A 22337-nucleotide genomic window follows, 5' to 3' on the forward strand; every position below is an offset into this window, starting at 1 on the left:
GGGTGAACTATACCTTTATTAAACAACTATCCATTGTCACATGCCTGCATCATGTGTGCAGTATCATGACTGAGCATCAAAATGCATTTATATATTTCGATATTTATTTCACACCAGGTGTAATAACTTAAACCGTACACTAGGTGAAGCTGTTTGACCTAGAGAGGTTTAGATATTTTTGGCTGTGGGTTCTTCAGAATTTTATCACCAACATTTTTACTTTTGTAAGTGTTTTAAGTTTAAACAGATACAAATTTTCCAGTTTTACACATCTGATGTGATCGCCTCAGTTTTTTCAGAAGGTGTGTAAACCACATCTCCTCCGTGATGCAGTCTGTAAGTCACTTCCTCAAAGGTCAAGGATTCAAATCCACATGTGACCAAGTCCTGCTTCTCAACAATGTGACAACCTCTGCATGACTGTGTGCTGTAAGTGTCCTATCAATGCTTGTTTCTTACAAGCATCCAAATACCTACAGTCTGATCCCGTGCATTGCTGCTTGCAGCTATATTTGTACATGCTTTGGTTAACTTTGAAAGAGTTTATATAACATTAAACAGAACTGGAACTTCTCCCAGGTGGAATCACTCAAATATTGCAATGATGCAGAAATCATAACTGCTCCACTTCCAATCAGGGGCAGAGCAATAGCATATTTAAACTCTTTTATTTTGTGGAGGCTAATATGCAACATCGTAGGCAGCAGCCAAGGGACTGTATTGAATATTTACTAAGTGGTATAAACCAACAAAAATTCCCAGTGTTAATCAATTTATTTTCCATACTATTCTATATTATACCTATACTATACTGTACGAGTTGACATTTCTTTTAAAGACACAATAGTTTATCAGGTAAACAGTAAAATTATTCACAGAACCTCTATTTTTCTATACTTGGAGACCCTGTGATTAACAGCATAAGGCTGCTCACAAGAACAAAAGGGTTGCATGTCTGGTTTACATTATGTACACAGACCAGTGGAAATATTAGTTTTTATACTTTGTAAAAGAATTGTTGCATATATAAGTATTGGATTTTCAGAAAGTTTAACTAAAATTAAATTATATCCTGATAGTGATTTAGTTATATTAAATTATAGCCCAACGGTGAATATTCTCCCAACATAAAATACTAAACTAATAGTTTCTAGTTCTGTTGTGCAGGTATGGTGGCTGCTAGCTGAGTTGGGCTTGGTATAGAAGGGAATCCCAGACCCGCGAATGATCTCGCGAGAGTAAGTATTTTAAACCTAATTATGAGCTTTCTTTTAACCCTATATAAATTTTTTCTGTTCCTAAACCTATTCAGGTGTTAACCACAGTGTTTAAAAATAATGAAATATAATTAGTTTGTACAACGTGTAAGAAGAAGAAATAATCCATAAAATCTCGCGATAGTTTCACAAATCTAGGGTTCCATTCTAGACGCGACCTTGGGCTTGGGCTCAGGCCTTGGTCACGTGATTTGTGGCTGCCTCCTCCTGACGTTCGTTGCTCGGCGTGCTACACGCGCAGACTTTGTCCCAAGAAACGCCGTTACATTTGTAGTTTTGAATATTAAAAAAGGGCCTAACAGCAATTAAACGCGTCTAGCTGCTAGCATCAACGAACATCCGGCGCGTTTTGTAAATAAGTTAGATATGTATTTTCTCTCAGGATGTCGAGCTGATACGTTATGTTATAAGAAGTGATTCCGGTTCAGTGGGAAGGTTTGAACTGCTCTCTGAAAAGTGACCATTGTTGTAATCAGGTCGAGGCTGTTATCATTTCCACTTGCTGACTTTCTTAGTTTTTTACGGGTTTACAGCAGAAAAAACAGTGCAAGCTTTTTAAGAGTGTCATGAAAGAAATGTCAAGGTAAGTCATGCATGTGGCACATTTTCCATTTATAAGCGTTTTTATTTACGTTTAAGAGAGTCCTAAAGAATAGGCTAAAAGCTAGCGTTAGCCAACTGTCACAACAACCAAACAAGGCCCGCAGCCACCGTCCGTTGGCTTAGCTCAGCTCGCCTCTTTGTTGTTTGGTAACTATATTCCGGATATGCATAACAAATTGAACAGGCTTCACTCATTTTGTTTAACAATTAACCAACTATTCAATATGTTAAACGGGGAAGCGAGTCATTAGTTAAACCAATATTTCCGTAGCAGCTAGCTAACGTTTGCTAACTTGCTAAATTAGCCAGTTAGTTAGCGCCTCAACCTGTTTGTAGCCTCTCGGCTAACGTTTGTCCGCCGCCAGCTGCGGTTGCATACAAACACATTTCAGACACATTAATTTAGGTAAAGTCTGCATAAAGATTTTACATTATATACACCCATGGAGTCATTATTACACTTCTTGTTTAAAGTATGTATAGAAGCGCATTGCTGTCATACTATGAAGCTAATCCCCAGTGTTTACACATGGGTTCGCGGTAACAGAAAGGAGTGGAACAGACACCGATAAATATATTACAGATGTTGACTGTGGCTAATTAATATCGATTTGTCAGTTTGCGTTTCTTTTCATCATTTAAGACAGGGGTTGAGTGACCATGGCAGGAAGAAATGAACGTAGTGTCGTGAAGTGTTGTTGTGTAGTAGCTGTCATTTCATGTTTTGTGCCTTGTTCCCTCGCAGCACCATGCCTGGTGGGCAGCAGCCTCAGAAACACTACGGCATCACCTCTGCCATTAGCCTTGCACCCCCACGAGAAATAGACCACCAGTACACCAAGAAACTCTGTGATGCTATGAAACCTTTTGGGGTGTTTGAAGATGAAGAGGAATTGAACCATAGGTGAGGAACAGCAACTGCTATTGTATCATTCTGTTAATCACAACACCGTTATTGAGCGTCTCGATTTCATGTGTGTCATTGCAGCAGTCACAGCTGCACATATAACATCCATCACCCACACCCATCATGTACTATAATTAGGGATACACGATAAATATCAGGGCCAGTAAATTATTGGCTGATATTGGCCTATTGAGCTATATTGGTCTTTGGGTTGGGCAATATATTGATATTATATTGTATCATGATTTTAAACTAGATATCATGGTAAATTTATGAAGCCATAATATTGTGATAAGGTATAAATGTTGTCTTTTCCTGATTTCAAAGGTTGCATGACAGTAAAGTGTCATGATTTTCTGAACTTAGAAAACTGTTCTAGCTTTTCTGTTATTTCCTTTTACCCACTTAGACGTTGTATCTGCATTACTGGTGATTATTTATCAAAAAGTTTCTTTGGGTTAATATTTTGTGAAGGCACCAATAGTCATACCTACAACAGTGTCTCAATATGAAGGTATTTGGTAAAAAATATTGTAATATTTACTCTTTTTATCACTTCAGCTGCTTCCACTGCTTAGAACAAGTCATCAGTCACAACCTTCTAGATCAATAATTATCGATATCAGACAATATGAAACTGCGCTATTGTGATTGCTGTTTTTCAGCTTCATCGCTCAAGCCTAATTGGTCTATATCAGTATTGGCGTATACTAGCCGATAAATATTGCCTATTCTAACATCTGATTTTGACTAATTGTCAGGGTATTTAATTAGAATTTTTAGGAAAATGCTCAATTAAAGCCAAAGTTATGCTCAATTAAAGCCAAAGTATATTTGAAGTTTTTTTATATGCTTAACTGAACATTTGTACAGGTTATATGAGCTACTTTTTAAATATAAAAGTGAGAAAATTTTAGTCATTTTATCAGTGTGGGCAATGACAAGCAGATAATTATTGTCATCCGCTGACAGTAATCCATATTGTTCATCTCTAAATATAAGGCACCTGCACTTCTCTGGTAGTCTCAACAAAAACAGAAATTTAGCATTTATTGTAAGGTTGTTGTTGTTGTACTGTATTTTGTGTGTTCATGTCTTTGTGGTAACTAAATGTGCTCGGGATTGACCAGTTATCAGTCCTGATATTCAGCATTTTTATCTGTATCTCACCTGATGTTCTTTTAAAAAAAACCCATCGGAGATTAATTAATTAAAGAATACTCTGATGCAGCTGCCTCTCCCTCTGTGTAGTCACCATGCTGTGGTTTCACTCAATATATCACTATCTGATTGATTACATGTCATGATTAATAGACTGTTGTCACTTCAAACGTGCTTAAAGGCATTAATGTTTTGTGTTGCAGTTTGCATTATTCTAAAATTTGACACCAAGATTTTTACACCAAGTGTATATTGGTTTCAAATATCAGTTCCTTTGAATACTAATAATCTGTTTTTGCCATGAAAAAAAAAAAATCTCAACCCTTAAAATGCATGTCTTGATACTTGAATGCACATTCTTATAACAGCTGAATTTGGGAATATAGGTGATTTATTTCTATTGTGTTTATTGTCACTATTGGGGTTCGGCAATATACCAACATATCTATCGTGATATGAGAATGTATATAGTGTTAGGTTTAGGGTATTGTTAATATCGTGATATGGCACATGTGTTGTCTTCTCCTGGTTTTAAAGGCTGTATTATAGTAAAGAGGTGTAATTTCCTGAACTTAACAGATTGTTGTAGTTGTTCGATTATTTGTCCCTACACACTTACTCATTACATCCACATTACTGATGATTATCCAAAAATCTCATTATGTTAACACTTTGTGAAAGCACCAATAGCCTAAAAATATCATTGTCATACTGATCAAGGATATCGTGATATTTGATTTTGCCCAGCCCTACTTTATATACTGTTGGGTAGTTTAATCTACATTAAAGCATCGTATTCCACAAGATTGTCACTATTAAGATTTTATGGTATGTAAATATGTATGTCAATATATATTGTATATTGTGTCATAACTTAAAAATAGGGAGATTATTTATACGCCATGTTATCCTGCTCTACTCACTATATGTGCAAGAGGTGGGTTGTGAATGAAGCACCTGCTAAAACTCTTATCTCCTTTCAGGCTTGCAGTTCTCGGGAAGTTGAATAACTTTGTGAAAGAATGGATTGCAGAGATCAGTGAATTAAAGGTAGGTTCTGTTGTGGTGTTGAATGCCTTCCAACTAAAAGCTGTGATTTATGATGTATTATTGACTCAGCAATGATAAGTATCAAATCGGAGACAGTACAGCTTGCCGTTGTAATGCTGTAAAGAGGAAAAATGTACTGACCTCACTGTATATGCTATCTCCTTTTCAGAACCTTCCACCATCAGCTATAAGTTGTGTTGGGGGCAAGATATTTACATTTGGGTCTTACCGACTTGGAGTGCACACAAAAGGTATGAGTAGTTGATAAATTATTATTTATCAACTATTATTGTAGTTATTCATTCACTGCAGCCACATCATCAATCAAATCATTACTTTATGCCAGATGATTGTCTGACCACCTTAAACTAGTTGACAACATCTGTACCATGTTATTGGCTGTACTGATGTTGGAAAGGAGCAAAGAGACACAGAGGTAACAGAACGTTACTGCCACACAGCACTCGACTCTTTCTGAGCAGGCATGCGTCATTGTTTTTGAAAAGCTCAGTTCACCCTGACCACACTAAAGCATGAGGCCGGCATTGTCATATTCCTCTGCTATTGAGAGCATTTTTGAAAAGACTAGGTTTGGGGTCTGAAAGCCATGTAAACACTGGCCTACTATAGACTGGATGTGTTAGTGTGAACGTGGTCTGAGTGCCTCCTTGCTTTAAACAAAAATTTAATTTGAAAATTTAGAAATGAAAAATATACACGTATGATTGGGGCGGGTGAAAAAAATCTGTACATAGTATATTTTCTGTCAGTGTTGTGTCACTACATGTATGTCAAGTACAAACATTTTACACTAGAAAATATTAATATTGCAAATAGAAATTAAGATTTTGGTACTACATTACTAAAATCAGTTGCTTTTTCAGTCGGATCATGATCAGTGGGATTGGTTTGTCGGCTTGCTCGGCGATCAAATATTTAGCTGCAGTGGAGGTGAAATGAACAGACTGAAAACTCTTATTAGATAAAACAGATGTTGACAAAGTTTTCTTTGGGGACACAATACTGTCCAGCTTACTGATAATGAAAGTGCAAAGTGAAGCATGGCAGTTACTTTGCACTTTTATTATCAGTAACCTGGACAGTCATTGCTTTATGTACATCTAATTATTGGCCCTATTCTTGAAGAGCACCTGATTTTATTTTATTTATTTATTCACCAGCACTTTTCTTACCCAGTACAGCAGTCTCTGTTTTTAATTCTTAAATGGCAATGTATTGTGATTTATGTTATGACAGTTCTGAATGTTTGAAATCACATCGTAACCTAAGTAGCGGTCCATGGACCCCGAGGGGTCCGTGGCACTCTGCCGGGGGGTCTGTGAAAAGTTTTCAGATTGATTCAAGTTATGACCTAAAAAATACATTGAAAATATTTTGAGTATATTTTTTACAAAAGACTTTATATTTCAACAAATACTTTAATTTTAAAATCTAAAATAATTCATAGATTACATACTGTGTCAACCTTCTTTACTGAGACAAAAAAGTTTTGAGCCTCTGCACTAGAGGTCATCGGTGTCTTGCAACAGCTATGATTTGTGGTTTTACTTGCTAAAAACTATCTAACCCCATAATATTTTCCAGGCTGGGACTGACAAAAGCAGAGCAAGTATTTGTCAGTCAGGGTCACCAGTCATAAAAATATTCAAGTTGTTGAACCTCACTGTAGCTGCTCTACTTCTTGTTTATCCATTATGTTTTATCACATGAACTCTCTATAGCTTTGAATGCAACTTTGTTCATTGTGCTTATCAGATTATTACTGAAGTCACCAAACATTTAATCTGCAGGGCAACACTGATTACAGTTACTGTTTCTTCTAGGAGCTGATATTGATGCCTTATGTGTGGCTCCACGCCATGTAGAGAGAACTGACTTTTTCCAGTCATTCTTTGAGAAATTGAAACAGCATGAAGAGATCAAAGACCTGAGGGTGAGTCTCTGCGGCATGTTGTCATTAAAGCACAGGGTAGTAAACTAACTTTAGGCTTCTATGAGAAAAGTCCCACAGTCTCGAGCCTCTAGTCATTTAGAGGGGAATCACCGTGTTTCTCCTTTTCTTAATGAACGAAGCCCCTATTTTATCCCAGATCTTAAAAATTCAGTTGGTTCAATCAAAGGCTTTTCAGTGAAAGAGGTGCAACAATAACAGAATATTGCATCACTGCTCCTGTGGGACATTTCTGTTTAGGAGAGCTGAGTTCACTGTACTGGGATTGCAGAACTATTCCTAACACTGGTATAGATTGTTGGATGTGGCTGAGCAGAACTTCACTTTTGCTGAATAGGTAGAGGAGTAAGAAGGCACTACACCAGAGTGAGTAATAATGTAATAACTCTCAGCAGATGAGCAATTCCCAGGAGCATTGCTTATTGTAAACGGTGTTAATTTCCCAATGTATTTTGTATTCAGTAAACAATACACAGGATGAGAAAGTGTGTACACTCCTTTGTTTGTTGTTACACTAAATTATATTAATAAAATATCAAATTGGCTGCTATTTGTTGTGTTTACTTGCAGTAAAAAAAAATCTTTGGATTTGGAATATCTGCAGATGTAACAGTTACTTTATATGTTGCAACTAGCTAAATTCCCTATCAGCAAATTGCAAAGACTGTAAGTGGCTCACATTCCATACTATGCTCACATTTTCTTATTTGGAACCCGAGCTCATTTAAGTCTGTCAGCTGTGTCCAAACATTTTCAAAACACTGTAGGTTTCATTCTGAAGGAGTAGCATATTGTCCTCATTACTTAAAATGTCTGTTCTTGACCTTGTCTGTCACCTGTTGTTCATGTGATGTTAATTTCAGTCTTTGAGTCGCTGAAAATGTCAGTTAAGCCCTTTGACTTCACCAAGTCTTAGAGTTGTTGGTAATAATATCTTTTTTTGGTTGATTTTTCCAGGCTGTCGAGGACGCATTTGTACCCGTGATAAAATTCAAATTTGATGGAATAGAGGTAGGTGACATTGACATGCCTACATATAGGCGTGTTGCTACTTGGAAATGACGTTAGTTACCATTTTGACAAAGCCTTTTAATAGGTCATATGACTCTGAGAATTAATGTGTTCAGCTCACTTCTTTGTTTTGTTTCTGTCTCTGTCGGAGTAGATTGATCTGCTTTTTGCCAGACTGGCCTTACAGTCCATTCCAGACAACCTGGACCTGAGGGGGGACTCCATCCTGAGAAACTTGGACATTCGGTGTATCCGCAGCCTTAATGGTATGCTACATGGCCTCTGTTGTGTACAGTACATACAGAAGAGAAGTTGATTTTAACTTGACGCCTGATTTTTGTTGATGTTTCTCATGTGTTTTCTTGCAGGCTGTCGAGTGACTGATGAAATTTTGTACCTGGTGCCAAACAAAGAAAACTTCAGGCTGACACTGAGAGCCATCAAACTTTGGGCGAAACGTAAGTGAACTCAAATGGTCTTCTAATGTAGGATGCACTTTTTTTTCCATTTTCTTTATTTTTGTGTCTGCTTCCAGGGGTCATATTCAATCGTTGTCACATTTAAAGAGCTAATCTATGAAAAACAAACGCTCTAAAAAGTGTAGAGTTAAAGATGTGTACCTCCTTCAGTTGTTGTCTCAGATTAGAGTTTAGTCTGTACTTCACAAATCAGCGATGTGCTTGTCTTTTGGATGAGAGCAATATTTAAAGAAGTCACTGTCTGATTGTGATGTGTCCTGTGCCTGCAGGCCGTGGGATCTACTCCAACATGCTGGGGTTTCTGGGTGGAGTGTCATGGGCCATGCTCGTGGCCAGGACCTGCCAGCTGTATCCAAACGCTGTGGCTGCTACACTGGTCCACAAGTTCTTCTTGGTGTTTTCCAAATGGTGAGAATAACACCCTTGTCCACTTGGTGGCAGTATTTCACAGCTTTGTGCAATGTCAGTTGTGTTTCAGTTTTCACACATTTCACTAGATTTGACATTTCCATCCAACAGGGAGTGGCCAAATCCCGTGCTACTGAAACAGCCTGAGGACAGTAATCTGAATTTACCTGTGTGGGATCCTAGAGTGAGTATGACACTGGTGTTTTCCTTCCATATATTCATAATGTTGTTAAACTTTGAATGTGTATCGGTGTGCACACACAGTAAATCCATCTGGACAGAGTTGATCTGCTGTGTTGTGAAAAATTAGTTGGTGTTTTAAAGTTAGCTCAACAGATGGCATGAAGGTACATTTACTTTCTCGTATTTCATGTCTCCTCATTCCTCTGTCCTCATGTGACCCGGAAATTGATCGGGTTCCCCATATGAGTTCCAATGCCCTTTTCTCTGCTTGGAGGAGGCTTCACAGAACAGCTGAAGCAAGGAACACTTCCTACGTGGATGTCTATTATCAGGCAGACAGCCTATCCATAAAATGCTTTAGGAATCAAATAACACGACAGATCTGACATTTGCTTAAAACAAATCAGTACAACACTGCAGCCAGAAACCTGTGTGGACAGACCAATAACAGTACTGAGTGTATAGTGCAGTAAATATTTAAGAACACCTCTACACACTCTTCTTTTAAACTGTCCATTTGAATTATTTCCCATGGCTTGGATGTATTTGTTTTGACTTAGGTTTTCTTTTTACTGTTTTTCATAATATCTTAAATTTGGTCTTGATGGTCCATGGTCCATGGTCTTAATTAAAAACATTCTAGCTGTTGTAACTTCTGTGTCATGTTTGTGGTGTTCTTCAGCAATAAACACATTTTACTTATCTATTGGTGTCATTTCCATTCAGTCACAGTTAGGCCAACAATCACCGTGAGCTCTAGACAGAACTTTATAAATTCCCAAATGTTTTGGCTGCTTTACTTCTGTTTATTAGGGATGCCCTAACTGTGAAGTTCTTGGCCGACTCAAATAGCCAATGTTAATACCTATATTTTTTGTTGCTGTTATTTATCCCACTTTTTTGCCAAGGAAACAAAGAAATCTTTATTATAAGAAATTATGTTTACAGTTTTACATTCATTCAGTCCTTATTTACATTATGTTTGAAAGAAGACATCGTACATCATACCAGAGTTGTGTTGTGAGTTGTGTTGTGACTTCTTCTCTGAATCAGCAGCTAGACGTGCCAGCTAGCCACTGTCTTAATCTGACCGTTAATAACCAAAACCTCATTTAATCAGCACAGAATTAATGTGGCACAACCGATCAGCATCGTCATAGCCATTGATGAATGTTATTGTATTTGCTGACAGTAGTCAGCAAGGTAAATATCTACCAATACTGATGTTCAGCCAGTATTTTGGTGAAAGTTTCCAAACACAATAGACAAATATTTGCATGTTAAAGGCTTTGCTGCTGGCAGAAATGCTTAAAATTGCATGTTTCAAACAGCTCTTCAAAATAGTCTGTATTTTCACCTCTAAATAGCTCTTGGTGGTAGGAGGGAATTCTCACATAGTTCCCTTTTTAATACAGAGACGCTGCACAAGGTCATTGAAAGGCTATCGTCTAGTGTAAAACAGATTCATTAAGAATGCAATATACTCACAAATTTAATTGTTTTTTTGTCTCATTTGTACACCAGTCTAAATACAGGTGTGTTATGTTGTGTTGGTGGTTGTAGAGTAATTCATATTGAGGCTCAGTGTGTGCATGTAATATTTAAAAATATTTTTGTTACATTGGAGAACATCAAACTTAACTAAAATTACTGTAATAGCACAAACTGTGTTGTCTCACTGTTGTAATCATTACGTTAGTGATTGATGCTATTGATCCAGCTGTGCAGCCTTCATCACTAACTGACAGTTCACTTCACATGATGTTTGAGAGGGAAGCACATCTCTTTCACAATATGCCCTTAATTCTTCCGTCGTCGTGTCACTTGTGGAAAAAATGCAAATGAGGGAAACAAGAAGGCAGTAAAGTGAATTGGGATGTACCCTGTGGGATGTGATGCCTTTCGGTGTGTGGGTGTGATGGTGCCCTACTCCATCAGTTTGGTGGGTGGAGTGTGCTGTGTTGGTGTGTTAGTACAGGCTCTCAGATCTGCTATGAAACCAATCTTGGTCCCGGTTTCTATTTTTTTTTATTTATTTTTTTAAGGTCAACCCCTCTGACAGATACCACCTGATGCCCATCATCACACCTGCCTATCCCCAGCAGAACTCCACGTACAACGTCTCCACATCAACACGAACCATCATGAGTGAGGAGTTCAAATACGGTACGACAGAATGCATGAATGAAACGACACTGAAAGATTTAATATCTGTTCACCTGGTTTTCAAGTTCTTTTTAGATAAAGATATAAAATAAGTTGGATATTGTCTCAGCCAAGTCTGCTTACAGACAGATGAAACGTTTTGAAACGTGAAACTTTGTGTTTTCCTTTAGTTTGTCACCCTTATGTAGAATTCTTTAACAATTTAGTTTTGTTTAATTTAGGTTTTTTTATGGCACAATAACATCTGAATGTGATAAAGAAGTGAAACGATCATTTTGAGTGTATGTGTATAAATATGTGATTTACCACAGCTGTGAGATGCCAGAAAAGCTTGAAAATGCACCTTGAAAATTCTTGAAAAGCTGCAAAGGTGTAGGAAGGCTGTAATACTAACAGTACATCTCTGATCATCTTAACCTGAGTTAACACTTCTCAGAGTATGTCTTTGATTTTTGTGTTAAGGCTGATCAATATGTCTTTGACCCTGGTGTGAACAGGCCTCAGCGTCACAGATGAGATTCTTCAGGGAAAGGCAGAATGGCCCAAACTCTTTGAGCCACCCAACTTTTTCCAAAAGTACAAGTAAGTGTTGCATTTGTCAGATAAAAGATGTAAGGATGAAACATTCTGTTAACCAAAGCAAGATGAAATAAAATTGGAAGCAACAATGACCGGGATTCATATTGATATTGCAGCACTCTGAATACATCTGGATTTTCAGGTTAATATCTCGATTTGTTCATGAGTCATTATACATATTTTGAAAATTAGTTATTTGGTATGAATTGTTTGGCTCCTAATTTTTGGGACAATTGGGCCAGCGGTCACTAACAAGTTTTTGAAAATAGGATTTTGAGAAAATTGAGATATGGTCAGAATTTGACATTTTCAAAGTGGAAGACCATTTGAGAAGATGAAGATGAGATGCAGATGAACTGAAAGATTAAAATGGTGAAAGAAGTTTGAGTCTATACAATGCTGTTCTTCTCACAGTTTTTGCTGCACAAACACTTTAATTGAAGAAAAGAGAATCTGAACAGAAACGGTAGCGATCTGCAGCAAGTGACACTGCTTGGACTCCAATTAAAACTTAAAGAGGTGCATGTGTCTCAGATTTTCTGTATCTGCTTTACTGTTTCCTTGCTTAGAACTAAGAGCACAGTTGTGTGCATTTGATTCACAAATTTTTAAAATCTGTATCATGTAAAGGTTTGTGGAAATGAGTTGGTTGTGTGACAATAACACTGTTGGCAGGCCATCGACAGTGTTTGTGCAGTTAAAACTAAAACCGGATGATGCAAGTTTTTTTTCCAACCAACTTATTGTTTTCACTTTTTGGGTTTGGGCAGATTTGACTCATCGTAACTGTGGTCAGTTTGGTCGACTCATTTTGTTTATGAAAAGTTCCTCCCACACTCGTCTGATTTTCTGTCTTGTGCTGCAGGCATTACATCGTTCTGACTGCCAGTGCGTCCACAGAAGAAAACCACTTAGAATGGTGAGTGTCCCTGAACCAGATAGCCAGTACGTCTGTAAGGTTAAATCATAAAAAACCACCTTCAACCTCCATCGTGTTTATTTGCACCAGTACATTTTGACTCAGAACAACTGATTCGCCATTCCTGAGTCTTTTTGTGTAAATTTCTTTGAATATATGAAGTCGTAGAGTCTGGAACAGAACTGCAGTCATGTTTGTAGATAACTTTTATTAACAGCCTCTCTGAAAAATCATTCTCATGTTTGTCCTCAGGATCGGTCTGGTGGAGTCAAAGATCCGTGTTCTGGTGGGAAACCTGGAGAGGAATGAGTACATCACCCTCGCTCATGTCAACCCCCAGTCCTTCCCCGGCTCCAAAGAGAACCGCAACGAGTGAGTCCAGTTTTACTCATACTTTACAAACAGCTCAGAGAGAAAGTTCTGGATTAGTGAAACCGAATCCTGCTAATCGTTAAGCAGATAATTTTTTGGGTCACTCAACATTTTTATTTTAGTTTCAAAGGAGAAAAAGCAAAAACAGCCGAGTTCAGGAAATGCATTTTTGCAATTTATTTAAATTTCATTTTGAATGTTTGAATAGTGCTGACTGATCAAAAATTCTGCTGTGTGTGGAAAACATTCATATAAAAAGAAGTAGAAGCATTGCATAACTGAGTCATGTTGTGGGCTGTTTATTTCTCTCTGCATGAGAGGAGACTGTTTGTTTTAGTTTGAGCATGATGTTTTTAACATGGCAGGTTAAACAAAGGCCATCCATACAAACATGTTATTAACAATTTAGTTTTTTTGGAGATGGAAAAAGACAGCATCAGGTTGATATCGGCAGATTCTCAATGTTTTGGTATCATTAAGACGAAGTATCGAGCCATTAAATCATTATTGGAGAGTGTCTTATTAAAATGGCACATGGAGTTCGTTAACTATGGTCTGAAACCAGCAAAAATAAACATGAGCTAACTTCATTTTGCTGTTTTGTGTTTTTGTGTAACAGGAACGACTTTGTGTCCATGTGGTTCATCGGCATCATATTCAAGAAAGTGGAGAATGCAGAGAGTGTGAACATCGACCTGACGTACGACATCCAGTCCTTCACAGACACCGGTAGGTCCCGCTGCATCCCTCCCTGTTGATGATCATGGAACAACTGAGTCAAACGTGCTGTTATACTGTAGACTGCAAGTGTATAAAATGACTAAACGGTAGGACAATTCATGTGATGATCAGCCATTTAAAATAACTACAGCAACATCCTGTGGTCTGGGACTATTTCTGCTGTTTTGTTTTATTGACAACCACAAAATGAGTCTAATTATCCCACACATTTGTTCTAACCACGTACAATATGACTGTTTTGGTTAGTAAGAAAATAAGGACAGACTGTATGAAACATTTTATTTTTATTTAAAATAACAAATAGAACAAATAATAAAGGTTTTGGGGGGGGGGGCTGAGTTAGCAGTGCCGTTCCATAAATCGCATTTTCATCTTAATCGTTATATAAAAATGCGCAATAAATACATTTTAAAAGACTGAAACCTATCACATTTTGGTGTCCTTTGCGGGCACACTGCTTCTGTCTTCTGTGTCGGACTTTGACAAACTCATACAGGGACGTCATGGTGCATTCAAGTGCACCTCAAAACTGATAAATATATACTCAAATGACCACTAAGGTTCTTTGAAACAGCATAGTTTGTTTTTTCTTATTTTCCTGTTGAAATACACAGGCCGTCATCTGTCTTTACTTTCTTGTTCTTTCACTACGGCATTTTCAATAATTAGTGGCTAAAATCATGTTCCCTGCTTTCATGTCAGAATTCCCTGTTTCTCTGGAAGACAAGACAGTTCCAGGTTTATAAATGCACAAGCGTATCTTAATACCAAAATATTGCCCAGCCTTGTTGGCAGCTCTTCTGTTACTTCAAGAATTATTTTAGAATTTATTCAGCAAGGTTGAATGTGCAAGCATCAGAACAGGAGAAATGGGCACAGTCACCTGGACTGAGAAGAAACCTGTTTGTACATTCATGGCAGTAATCAGTGACATGTTCTCTGCAGTGTACAGACAAGCCAACAACATCAACATGCTGAAGGAGGGGATGAAGATTGAAGCAACACATGTGAAGAAGAAACAGCTCCATCAGTACCTTCCTCCTGAACTAGTGCAGAAGAAGAAGAGGGTGAGAGATCTTCCTGAGCAAGTTGAAACAAAGCCTCAATCTTTTTTTTTTTTTTTTTTTATCCTGGTTATTGTTGTAATATGCTTCCTCTTTGTCTATTGTGTGTTTGTTTACTTCCCCCCTTTTCTTCTTCTATGCAGAGCATAGCTGAGCTGAACCGGAGCTCTAACGGGGGGAGCTCAAAGCGGATCTCTCTGGACAGCAGCCATCTGGACAGCTCCAGAGACACAGACTCAGGAACCCCCTTCAGCTCCCCATCCAGCAAACCCTCCAAGCCTGTGTCCGACACAGATGACAGGTATGATTCACCTCGACACCTCTAGTGTCATTTCTTTTTATTTATATGTTTTTGCATGTAATTGTCAACATATCCTTATTTTCTTTGTCATATATTATCACCAATTACAATGATCAGGTTCAAATCCAGAGTATTATTCTGATTGATGTTTTCTGTCTTCTCTGTATTTAGCAGCGTCAGCCCTCCCAAGCAGCTGTTTGTTGAGAGCTCTCCTGCACCGAGCGCGGCACCGGCTGCTCAGGACCAGGGCATGTCCATCCCTGTCATTGGCTCAAGTGAGTAATTTTTTCAGTGACTATTAGATCAAAATGATCTAATAAAGTCACCTTCCCTTCAAAGAATGGCTGTGTAATATTGAGTAATTGCATGAAGAGCAATATGGTATAATTGACAGCCCCATTACTCAGCCACCATCTCTGTATGTGTCTGGGGTGTAAATCACAAGTTTCATCAAGCAACAATATATTGATTCTTTGGACAATGATAAAATATTTTCTGATTTCACGGTCTGCTGTGACACAGTTTTGATTTGCTCATTTAAGTTTTTCTGGCCCTAAAAGAAAAAAAAAACACCTAAATAATTCTCAGTATTTGTTACAGTTTAACTGCAGTAAATTTTATTTTAATGTGACTCCACTAACCCAGATAAAATAAAACAAGGCTTAATATACCTTGTAGCTCATAGTTTCTGTTCCCGTTTAATTTTCTTGTGTGCCAAATGTCTGGGTTTTTTTGTATCTTTTTTAAATTTGCTTCTCTATATTTTATATTTTTATACTTCTATATTTTTATGTCTGTCTTGCCCTGCGAGAAACGAAAGTTAATTTGTGTGTACGCTGTATGTGGAAATGACGACTCGAACTTATCAGCAACAACATTTAACAAAATTATATAATTCTGCTCAATAATACAAAACAAAACAAATGTTTTTTTGCTGGTCACCATTTCTAGCTTTAAGCCTATGACATGTTACATTGCATAAATTAGTCTAGCAGCCTTGTTTCCCAACAAATTTCATGTATTATTTATATTTTTTCTCACTAAACAGTAGTTTAAATCAGTGCCTCTTCTAACAGAAAACCACAGTTGAATTTCAGCCTGCATGTATGTTTTTGTCAACACAACAGCTAATATTGCCACAGAGAGCAACAAGTTACATCCCTTATATATACATAGGAAATACGAATCAGAATCTTCAAATCTGTTATTTAACAAAAGACATGTTGTTATTAGAAATGTTGAAAGCATTTCCATGAATCGATGTTAAAAGCACTGACAAATCATCCTGATCTATGTCTCCTTCTCATTCTGTAGAGCCTCCAGTTAAAGCGAAGCCTCCGTCTCCACCAGCCAGCAGCACCATCACCACAGTGCTGAGCGGGGATGTGATGCCCAACGCCACCAGCAGCCCCAGAGAGGAGCCCAACGGCCTGGAGGACTCTGTCAACGGAGCTCCCGCCAAGAGACCACACACGCCTACAGAAGAGGACCTGGCCAAGAGGCACAAAGACGCAGAGGTCAGGGAGGCTGTTTTCAAGTCCAGTGTTGTAGACTATTTAAACTTAATGGATTAAGTTGTAACACTGTGCTGTGTTTGCTGTAGGTGGTGTCCAATGATGACTCTGCATTCAAAGAGCCATATCCACCATCCTCTGACTTCCACACACATGGAGAAGGACCCAATATTGTAGGTTTTATTTATTTTGTCTGCCTCTATTAACTGTATAAAGCCAGGTTAAACATAATTAACATTTTTCAATTTTGTCACTCTTCACCCTCAGACCCCACTTTCTGGATCAAAGGCGAAGCCCATTCCAACCATCGATACCTCAAGAACACAGGTAGCGTCTTCTTTGTGAACATTAACTCAATTTTATACCGGAATGATTTGATATTAATTAATGTTGAGTAGTTAATTTCTCTCTGTGGTGGACTTTGATTATATTAAAGCAGTTTTTAAATGAAGTAATTGTGTGGCGTGATCTATGATGTGGATTTCTCCTGCCTCAGAGACTTCCCAGCATGGAGCTGCCAGACGCCTCCTCGCCTCTCCCAGCCAGCAACAGTTGTCGTGTCGTGAAAAATTCCATCAAACTGGCTCTCAACCGCCACAAGTGAGCTTCACCTGTTTTCCCTGCATCATGACATCAGTTGAAACTGGTGGTGTTACTGTTTTGATTTTCTAATGTATTAACTTTATGTTTTGGCTTGTCTGTTTTTAAATTTAATGCAGCATCACACCTCCCAAGCCCCCCGTGTTCGAGGGCACCCTCACCACAGACGCTCCTCCTGCCAGAGAAGAAAAGGGCATGTCCATTCCTGTCATTGGATCAAGTGAGTCTCTAATTCTGTGTGTGTTATGTGAAAATATTCTTGTTTGACGTCTCAGCCGGTGGCTGTGAATCAGGCTGCAGTGGCTGCAGCATAAAGGCAACTGCACTCATCACAGTATGTCTCCTCAAAGACTTTACTTCACTATATATTTACAGAACAAATAGTTATTTGCTGCTATATTAATTGCATAACTTTTAAGGAGGACTGTGACAAAAAGAAATATTAGACTACCTTTTCTAGCTGACTTTAGTATTTTGTGAAAGGTTGAAAAATTCATTATTATTCACAATCACACAGTGAAGTAAGTGATTGGTAAAACATTATCCCCCGCCACCTTAAACTGTCTTTTCTTCAAAAGTTGATATCACTGCTTAACCTGTTGCACTGGTGAGCAGCATCTCACGTTTCAGTAATCCACAACCATGCCTGTAACCATGAACAGTAGACCAGTGACTGATGCTGTACTGAATAGGTCGAAGCTTCATTCCTAACGTTGACATTCAAATGCTCAGTCAACATTTGAATATGCCTATTGAATTTGTTGGTCTTGGTATTTCTGCACAGCCTTTACTAATGTTATTATTGTGTACTGTTTGTTTTGGTTTGTAGGATAGATTTCGACTCATGTGATCCAAACATTTCCAATAATGTCAGTGTCATAAAGTCGAAATGTTTTAGGAAAAAAGCTAGCTGTAAATATGTCCAAAATTAACATGTTTTTATTAAAAGAAATTCTGCTTTAATCCATATCTGTTGGCATTTAGCCTTTAAAAAAAGATATTTTCACAGCAGCCTCTGCCTGCTGCACACAAACCTGTATTAATGGGGCAGTGTAGCAACAGTCTAACAGCACCATAAATCAAATTTATGTTGACAAAACTAAAGGAGGTTGATTCAATTTATAAAACGACTAACTCATTTAATCTCAATCACTTTATTCAAATTGATGATTCTGTTAGTTTTTTTTTCTTAGGGTGACATAAAATCTGAAGACAGATACTCAAAGCTTCTTTCAAAAACCTCCTCTGAAAACGAACCCCTGCCATCAGGAAGAAGACTGTGTGCCAAAGTGCAAATCAAACCACATGAAGCAATCATTTGTTCCAACTTCTATTAAGCTGTGAAACTCTGTTACACCTCAGTACGATAGAGCAATGTGCAGTAAATGCATTTACCACTGTAGCATCTGGATTCTTAAGAGTTTTCTTCTTAAGCGGTTGTGTGGTCAATGTCAAATTTATAATCAAATGTTTTCTGATGATTTATATGATGTGACTGTCAAGCGTTGCACTGAACTAAGGGTGTCACGATAACAGTAATTTAGTAGTTTGAGATTCTCCTCATCCAATTCGATACCACCGCCAAAAATGGGTCTAAAATTCAGCCATTATTATTTTTCTTTGCCACAAAGGTGTTCTGAGGGGGAAGTTTGTTTGTTATGTTTGATACAGTGTTGGGGTTCAGGTTGCCATGTCTGAAAGGTAATGCCAAAGTGCAGGCGTTTCTGCAACTGAACTTTAAAGAGAAGTCCAACTCAAAGTGCAGCAGCAGTTTGAAGTTAGTGATGTGGTGAGAGACAAAATGTTAAGCTACATTATGTCATTTTGATGACAGGACGGTAGCCCAGTAGCAGTGTTTACATCATGTTAGCCTTTAGAGTTAAGCAATTGCAAACATGGTGGAAAATAACTGGCAACACAGCAGCAGCTGTTTAGACTTAAGTAATGGAGTAGTAATGTGTATTTCAAGATAACAAGGAGACACTTTGGATATGTGGTTAATGTAACGTAACATGAAGTGAAACTCACTCACCCACCCTCTGGATGTCTGTGAACTGCTGAGCTCAGTTGGTTAGTCGGAAACGTTTCCTCCTTTCATCTGAAGAGTTTGTCGTTGTTTTCATGCTGGTTATTGAATTGATTATTAATCCCTGGTGATGCACCTCAGACACAGTCACCTACTTCCTCAGATGACTCTGTTTACTGTTTTTCTTTTCAATAAGTTGAGGCTGCAGCTGCACATGTTGGTGTCCTACACATGTAGTTCTTGTTCCACCATGTTTTCTCCTTTTTTTGGCATTTAACATCAGACCTACAGTACTTGCAGGAATGTGCTGTATGCACTGTGTCTGTCAGATTGGGATGCGTGTCAGGTACCTTCTGAGTAGGAAAAAAAAGGAGAACAGTTAGGTATTCAAAATTTTGGCATTGATTTGGCACTGAAGTATCAGATCTTGTGACACGCTTGCACATCTCTGATGTTTTTTATGTGAAACAAATGGCTGTAGCTCTGTGTCCACGACAAACCTCCTCTCAGGGAAAATTAAGTTTGTTTTATTCCAGTAGAATCTGTCAGTCAGTACAGCCCTTCAAATAACTTGAATGTGACTACAATAAAACTTGTCAGAGGACAAAAAATAAATCAAAGTCAGGGGCCAAACTTAACGCTGTTCTCATCCATCTCTTCCTCTCTGTAGAACATGTGGCATCCAAACACACGGCGCCCCCCGTCGGCAGCTCCATCCCCACACTAGTGAGCCGAGGAGCTGACCCACTGAACGGAGCGGCATCCAAGAGACCCCTCTCCCCGTCTATGGAGGAGCAGGCCAAGAGGCTGAAAGAGACGGAGAAGGCCAGAATCCACATAGCCTGAACACACGCCTACAGACTGGATTCATGCACACACAGAGGTGGGGCTTCACGGTCAAGTCAAACACCGAGACGACGACTTCACACGGGGACGGGGAGTGTGTTCAGGTCGGTCCATCTCAAGTGTGAAGCAGCAGGACGGACACCTCACCTCAAATCTTCAGAGATTATAGATCTGCCAGTGGATAGGTGATTTGGTCAAACCAGATGTTGTCAGCTCCCTCTGTCCCGCTCACAGCCGGAGGGCTTTAACACAACAGTCACGGAGATATCTGACACGAGAACTAAAGCGACGTTTTTTTTTACTCGTCTTCTCCCTCTGTGTTTAAAAATGTGCACAGTACAGATGGAAAATGTGCTGTTTTTCTTTTCATTCTCCCTTTTTTCCAGTCAACATGTTTTAAAACAGCCCAGAACATTTATCAACACTCGCTACACACGATTTGGGTGTATGCAGATGTTTTTCTGTTGTTTTCTTTTTCTCCCAAACAGAAACCTGTACAGTAAATGTTGATGTACATAACTTTTTTGTCTTAAAAAAAAAGCAAAAGATCACTGTTAAGTCTTTTGAGCATTCTATTGTAGTTTTATCTAAAAAGGAAAAAAAAAAAGTTTAAAAAATTGTATTTTTTTTTTTTGTTTTTCTCTATTGCTTGTCCAAAAAAAATATTGTCTCCAGCCCTGGATATTTTTTGTAAACACTGTATAGGTTTGGATACAGTTGCAGGGAGGCTTTATTGAGGGTTTGTTTGGATATGACGGAATCACAACCATCTTTGGACCGCCACGACCACCCACAGAGGACTCCAGGTTAGTATGGGACTTGCAGTGTGTAGGTGATCGTAGACGCCCAGTGACATCAGTGCTTCTCAGGTGCCGGTAAGAGCAAAAAAAAAAAAAAAAATCATTCTGGAAACGTTATGCATTTTCTGGAAGTGAGGAAATGCGTTAATTGTTCAGCTGTTGGAGGAGTTAGTACAGAACATCAAGGGAACCATATCAAAATGCTTCGCTAATCCTTCTGTTCAGTGTAGCTTCAGTGTCACAGTGCCTGTCGTTCGTCCTGGATTAAAAGAAAAAGGTTGACGAGTTTTCTGCTTACTTTTCATGGTGTTGTTGGCATGTTTGACGCAACAAAATGAGCGCTGGACAGTTCAGAAAGTGTGTGAATATCAGTTTTGTGTACGTACCTGTGATTCACCAACTGTCGGACTTAAATTTAGTCCATCAGGAGGGATAACGGACAGCAAAATGAATAGTCTGGGATACTGTTTGACCCCCCCACCAGTCCATCATGATCTGCTCCCAATGAAGCAGGTCCCGGTTGTTTTCGTGTCCATGAGAGGGTTTTGTGGTGCTTAGTGACAAAATGGTTCAAAGCTTTTTGACGCTGGTTTGTTTGTGTGTGTGTGTGTGTGTGTGTGTGTGTGTGCATGCATACATGGTTGACTGTGTGTGAGCGTGCATGCATCGATGGTCATGTTTATGCGTCGAGAGAGAGAGAGACAGAATTCCCTTCATTTTGGGTGTTAACCCTCTGCGCCTCCTGTGGAGGTTCTTAAAAGGCATCTCCTGGGGTCACAGGTGGGGGGTCAGGAGACAACTTATTTTCCTGCCTCGGGCCCCAACCCTCCATCTTTCTGGTCCTCATGAAGCTGGATGACTTTGATTTCAGCACAGAAGAAGATATATGTACACAACAAAGTATAAAGCGACGCTGACAAGGCGGCCTCCTCTCCTTCAGAGCAGGCAGAGAGTTGGGACACAGGCTCTTTTTCCAGCATCAGTTTACCCAACTAAATGTACAGAGAACAGTTTTTTCAAAAGGCATATTCGTCATTATCGGGGGTTTTCTTATCACTTTATTTATATTTGCATATTTGTACCATGTGATCTTTTTTTTAATAGCATTCATAGCAGGTAGGTCTCTTTTGAATGACATCTGCACCACTCTGTTTCAGACAACTCATGTGTTGCTGTTTGGACACATTTAACAAAAAAAACAGGTCATTTAGATGTTTGTTTCTAAAATGTATTGAAAGGGTATTTTTGTATGTGTTTATCACTTCCTTTAAATGAATCTGTACACCCATTAAACCCCTAAAAACTACATTTGAGTCTGTGTTCTTTTGCATTTTTACAATTTCATGTTTGTTGTCAGT

At 38.6% G+C, this 22337-nt stretch overlaps 1 protein-coding gene across 1 annotated transcript; it reads left to right on the forward strand.

Moving 5' to 3' along the window:
- The first annotated feature begins 1486 nt into the window (after positions 1-1486).
- papolg (poly(A) polymerase gamma) lies at positions 1487-22285 on the forward strand. The gene is made up of 24 exons (XM_084735366.1): positions 1487-1860; positions 2626-2784; positions 4932-4998; positions 5168-5249; positions 6843-6952; positions 7928-7981; positions 8136-8247; positions 8350-8439; positions 8730-8868; positions 8980-9052; positions 11097-11217; positions 11715-11799; positions 12662-12715; positions 12968-13087; positions 13707-13816; positions 14774-14895; positions 15036-15193; positions 15365-15468; positions 16508-16710; positions 16797-16880; positions 16975-17034; positions 17204-17307; positions 17427-17527; positions 20004-22285. Exons 1-24 carry the CDS (start codon positions 1844-1846, stop codon positions 20177-20179), a joined length of 2505 nt encoding a protein of 834 aa, XP_084591492.1. The 5' UTR covers positions 1487-1843; the 3' UTR covers positions 20180-22285.
- The last annotated feature ends 52 nt before the right edge of the window (positions 22286-22337 follow it).

Source organism: Lutjanus erythropterus, chromosome 14 (assembly GCF_056507025.1).
Source record: "Lutjanus erythropterus isolate fLutEry1 chromosome 14, fLutEry1.hap2, whole genome shotgun sequence".
NCBI lineage: Eukaryota > Metazoa > Chordata > Actinopteri > Lutjaniformes > Lutjanidae > Lutjanus > Lutjanus erythropterus.